The following is a 6050-nucleotide window of genomic DNA, read 5'->3' as shown; positions in this document are numbered from 1 at the left end:
TCTCCTTCCTTGGCTTTCAACGAGAAGGCAGAGGCCGTAGAAACATGGATCATTCCTGCCGCTCAGCCCAGCTGACGTACCCAGGAGGACAAGCAGCCTTCCAAGCCAGTGGTTGCTAGGGTAACAGCTTCTCCACCCTGGTGCCCACTTCTCTTCCTTCCTCTTCTGCAAGAAGATCCTAGAAGGAATCTGGAGAGCTACTTCCGAGGTTTTTTTAAAAATAGAGGGACGGGCCAGGTTAGAGACGTCACAGAAACCACCTAATTATTCCCTATCCTTCCCTGAAGAGGGGGAAATGCATGCTTCTCTTTTTCAGGGAGATTGGGAATGGAAACAAAGATATTCTTCAGACAAAAATATTCAATGAAAAGAATCATAATGTTGGTGGAGGCATGAAGAATGTTTGAGAGAGGAAGATGGATTTCCTCATCTCATTCCTCAAAAACCAGTGTGTTTCCCAAAAGCTGACAACAGCCATGGTGTAATCCAGCTCTTTCTCACAATGAAATCTGTTCTCTTAACCTCTATGCTCTGGCCTCAGTGCACACATCACATGTAGAAACTTTTGGTCTGGCTTTTCCCTCGAATCAGTAGCAACATTCAAATTGGGATTTTAGAAACACTTGGGAAATTAAGTCGCATAATTTCTTTGAAAAATCTTGGCAGAGGACAGCCTGGACATGTGGGAGCCAATTTCCACCACAGACAATCGAAAGATAAATATAAGAGTTGTGTCAGTAACTCTTGTTCTCAACAGTGACCAATTAACTGCCCCCAGGGTTCCAACCCTGCCTTTACTTTGTGCCCATCCCCTCAGCTCTTAATGAGGTTTGGGAGCCTGCCCTCTCTGCTCACTGGCTGGGCACATCCTGCTTGGTAACCACACACAGTCTTGTGGGAAGACTACCACAGAAGCCTGAGACCTGCATGTTGGGAGCTGCTCGACAGTGATTCAGTAGAGCAAGGATGCTTCTCCACATGGGAAGGTGAGGGTATGATGGAGGAGCATAGTGCAATAAAGCGTATCTTGGAGCAGATGCGCCCATGACAGTGGAGAACTCCAGCAGAAGGAGCCTTTTCTCAGCAGATAGAGGGCTGCACTCAGGAGAAGCTGCCTGCTCCTGTGAGCAGGTAGAGTAGGTGGGCAGCAACGTTGCATGTGAGGTGGGCATTTACCCACTGTGGGATGCAGAGCCAGACCTTTCATCAAAACCCTGATAGTCCTGGAGTCAAGTTCTTGTCCAGAATCGGGGCCAGTGAAATGTGGTTGTTTTATTCTGCCTCCTATTTTGTGGGGATTCAGTGGTTAAGACTGCCATGTAGCCTTGTTGTGGTATGAAACATTCTGGGCTTTAAAACAGGGCTTTGCAGCCAGGGACACTGGGAATATGGGGTCCATATTCACCCCACTGTGGGAAAACAGGCTGTGACAAATGAGTTTCCTTTTACTCCCCTTTCCCCTGAGTCCACAGGAAGCTCTTGATTTCCTGGAAGAGAACAGTTACAAGAGGAGGAAGCCATGCCCCAGTGAGTTGACTTGTGCGTGTTCCTGGCTTCAGGGAATGGGGTAGCTCCGTGGGCCCACTGCTGTCAACTGGAACAGAGGCAGAGGCCCCTTCAGGCTGCCCTCTTGGCATTGTCACACAGAGGTGAGGACTCTGGTTGCATGAGCAGCACTTTGGAGAACTTGGTTCATGGCAGGTTAGTGAGAGAGACACATTTCACACTGCAGACCTTCAGCTTGGTGTTGAGATAAGAGAGCCCAACATGGTGAAGTGATTTTTTGAGTGAACTGAAGGGAGAAGGAGAGCGTTCATTGGGCTTTGATGTAAGAGTGAGTGCATGGGGGCCATCTTCCCAGAATATCCTTCCTAAGAGAGCTAATCTGGGACTCCTGTCACTCCCCATCCCTCTTACACGCCAGCATGGAGCTCAGGAAAGTGGAGTAAGTCCTGGATTGACAACTTATACGCTGTTGTTGAGCTCCCCAATGTCTCTGGTCTCCAGCCTCTTCTACAAAATGATTGTGCTAAAGCTAATCAACTCTAGGGCCTGTGTCATTCTGTAGGTCAGTAATTCATCAATGATATTAACTTAAGGATAGAAAAAGTAAGGTAAATAAAGCTAACCTTTCATTTAAAGTTGAGAGATCAGCAACAAAATCTTTGTTCCTATTTTAAAATATTTTGTCATATCATTTAGAAACAGCAGGGGCTTGCAATTTGGCCAGATGTAGCAAAAGTCCCAGCCTTGTGACCTTACCTTTCTATGCCTCAATTTCTGCTTCAGTAGAAGAGGGGGTAGGGGCAACCAAACCCTCATGATTATTGTGGGGAGGAAAGAAATACTGAATTTCAGTGAGCAGCACAGGACCAAATGAGTAAAGTTCTCAACTAATGATGATGATGACGATGATGATGATGTTGATGATGACCTGGACCAGAGAATTTGTTGCATGTTTTAAAAAGAATATTCAAAGAGAATATTGCCTATATTACTGTTATGTTTATTTACAAATTGATAATATTGAAAAACAAATGAAAGTTTTATAACTAAGAAAATTTTAGTACCACTGTCTAGTGATCAAGCTAGATGCAGGAGCATCTTAATGATCATAATATTCCAATTAGACTTTGAGGAACACACAGGAAACATTGGCATCCCATGCCAAGTGAGTTACTTGCTTTATCTTACTTATTTCGCGCAAGACCATGAACAGGTAGATCCTATTACCTTCATTGTACAGAGGGGGAAAGTGAAGTTTAGAAAGGTTAACTACCTTTTGAAAGATGACCTGTCTCAGGGGTTAGAGATTAGTATTGAACTGAGGTGCTTCCGATTCAAGAAACAATTCGCTGGACCACTTTGCTACCTGCCTAGCCACATTCTCAGGTAGTCAAATAACTTGATCTTCAGAGCCAGCTGTGATCTCTTTATCGTAGGTTAAGACCAGCAGGTGATGCCGCAAAGGAAAGAGATGACCACAGAAATGGGGAATGGGACAATGGTCCAAGAATTCACCTTGGAGGGGTTTCCTGCTGTCCAGCACCTGGGAAAGGTCCTCTTCATGGTGCACCTGCTGGCGTACCTGGCTTCCCTCACAGGCAATGTGGTCATAGTCACCATCACCTGTGCGGACTCCCTGCTCCAGACACCTATGTACTTTTTCCTCAGCATCTTCTCATTCACTGAGTGTTGTGTCACAAGTTCTGTTATTCCTAAGTTGCTGGTCATCTTTCTTTTAGGCCCGCAAACGATTTCCTTTCCTGCCTGTTTCATACAAGCTTTTGTCTTCTTATTTCTGGGAGCAGCAGGTTTCTTCCTCATGGCAGTGATGTCTGTGGATCGGTACGTGGCCATTTGCAAGCCTCTGCATTACCCGACCATCATGAACCTGAGGACTGGCCTCCTCCTGGTCACTGCCTGCTTTTCTTTGGGCTTGACCCTCATCACTGGTCTGGTGGTGAAGGTTTCCCAGTTATCCTTCTGTGGTCCCCATGTCATCCCTCACTTCTTCTGTGACCTTGGCCCCCTGATCCATCTCTCCTGTTCTGACACCACATCTGTTGAAACCTTGACTTTTGTCCTCGCTTTGTGTATCCTTTTGACATCCCTCATCATAACCATCATTGCATACAGCAACATAGTAGTCACCATCATCTGCCTCCCATCAGCCAAGGAGCGACGGAAGGCTTTCTCCACCTGCTCCTCTCACCTCATTGTTCTCTCTCTGATGTATGGCAGCTGTGTCTTTATATATGTGAAACCAAAGCAAACAAACAGGCTGGAATCCAACAGGGGAGCTGCCCTTGTGACCACAGTGGTGACTCCGCTGCTGAACCCTGTCATCTACACTCTGCGGAACAAGCAGGTCCACCAGTCTCTGAGAGAGATGATGTGCAGAATCAAAATATCAAAATAAAATAAAGTCGCAGGACCTTGGAGTGGAAGTCTTCAGAGAACCACGTATGTTTATTCCAGCCGATGCAGCTCTCCACAGTGTTCCCAGTGTTTGTTTGCACATTCTTAGAAAAATGGAAATCTGCATTTGCAAGGCGAAATCATACCTCTCCCTAAATATTCCATATGTTGACAACAATTTATTTTAATAGCAAAATGCTTTGCTGAATTTATATGCTCCCCTCTGATTTAAAGAATGTGTCGAAATTTTTAAAACTTAGTAATTTATACTCTTTTTATTTTACTTCTCTCTAGCCATACACGTGGTTCAAGAGGACAAATAACTATTCAATAAAAAACATTTAATTAATTTAAATAATGGAAGACTGTTTATTAGGTTGTGGTTATGAAGGAACCAATGGAAATAGTAACAATGCTCAGGTCCACATTCCCTCCTCACCTAGCACAAGGAAATAATAGTCATAGCACCCTTCACCTGGAATATAAATGGTTTGCATCAGATGGGCTCCTAATTGCTGTTTTTGGCCCTTGTCATAGCTACACATTTATGCATCATTCCCCCTGCTGGAGAGAAATAGAAATGTTTCCATCTTGGACCATTCTCTAAGGAGAGGTAAAACCTAAAGCATCCCACAGCTGACCAATACTCCTATTTTTCTAAATTATTTATTCTAGCTCCAGCCCCTCAGATGCATGGCGCATATTTATAATTGCTTCTTATCCTAAAGCTGTTACTACTGCATGTGTGTCTATTAGGGGAAGGGACCATGAATCTCTGGAAGAAATCATACAGATATGGAAAGAGGATGATTTCTTTCAAAGACTCAAGGTGATGGAATCTAAGTTATTTGCTTATCTACTTCATATTACTGATCATAACAATTTAAGCGACGCAAACACTTTTTCCTGGTGGACCTGTGTTGTCAACTACAAGGTTATCTTCTAATTGATAGTGTAATCTATTCTAACCCCAAATTTCCATTATCTCAATCCTTAGCCTTTGTACATTTTGACCTCCTATTTCCAGGGTAGAAATGTGTCTTTGTTGCTTCAGAGGAAATGCCTCTAAAAAGATTAACTCAATGTTTCTTGTGTTTGTTTCTTAACCCAAACTCTGAGTTAATTAATCACAAATACATTTTATGAAATATGTTCCACACCATGATTGGATCATTCTTGGCCTTGCAAGTCCTATTACAAAGTTTAGATTTCATCTTATTGACAGTGAAGAATTATCAACAACGTCTAGAAAATCACAGATGTGTTATGATTAGCTATGTATTATTGTACGTAGATGCGGACATTTTATCAAAAAGATTGGAAAAGCCAAGAGCAGAGTAAGAAAGTAGATAAAGAGACTGTTACATAATTTGGGAGAGAGATAATGATGGTTTAGGGAAGTGGCAGTGGGAATGGAACTCAAAGGGACCAATAGCAGACGCTGAACCATTTTGCCTTGGACAAGCCCTGGGTTCTAAGTCTGGTGCTGCCTTCAACTAACTGACCAACTTCCCAAAACTCTTAAATCACCTTATCCATAAAATGTGGAGATTGAGGCAGATAAGCCCTAGGATCCTCTTGAAAATGGCTCATGGGTGTAAGATCATGATGCTGCAGAACATGGAAATAATGGGCTACCTGGAGAGTTGAACTATGGAGGGTGAGCCTCTTCAAGGTTTTAATCAAGACTTGAGAATAATTGATTACACATAAACCAATCATGTGAACTCTATATTAATTTAAGATACACTGTGATTGAAGCGTGAGCTTGACAAATAGAATAATGAAGACCACAAATTCATAACTGAATCTATGAATCCAGGCTGGACATGGCCAGCCATAGATGGTACCCAGGGAAAGACAAACCCTGATGTGGAGATAAATGCAGTAGATTCTACTAGTGGAAAACATTTTATTGAGAAAAATCCCCTGAGCTAGATCTACGTTGAAGACACTTCCAATCATAACTTTTTAAAGTACTTTATAGAAGTAAGATTGGCATGCAAAAACTTGTAGATATTTAATATATAAGACTTGGTATGTTTGGAGGTAAGTACACACCCAAGAATCTATCGTTACTATCAATGCCATAAACCTGTCTATCACCTCGAAAAGTTTCTTGCCGCCTC

At 42.9% G+C, this 6050-nt stretch overlaps 1 protein-coding gene across 1 annotated transcript; it reads left to right on the top strand.

Annotated features, from left to right (window-relative positions):
• Positions 1–2977: 2977 nt before the first annotated feature.
• LOC124232902 (olfactory receptor 2AP1-like) lies at positions 2978–3922 on the top strand. Its single transcript, XM_046649812.1, has one exon. The coding sequence runs from the start codon at positions 2978–2980 to the stop codon at positions 3920–3922; it is 945 nt and encodes a 314-aa protein (XP_046505768.1).
• Positions 3923–6050: the final 2128 nt, after the last annotated feature.

Source organism: Equus quagga, unplaced genomic scaffold, assembly GCF_021613505.1.
Source record: "Equus quagga isolate Etosha38 unplaced genomic scaffold, UCLA_HA_Equagga_1.0 145893_RagTag, whole genome shotgun sequence".
Lineage (NCBI taxonomy): Eukaryota > Metazoa > Chordata > Mammalia > Perissodactyla > Equidae > Equus > Equus quagga.
Note: the sequence above shows the minus strand (reverse complement) of the source record. Positions and strands in the feature narration are given on the sequence as shown.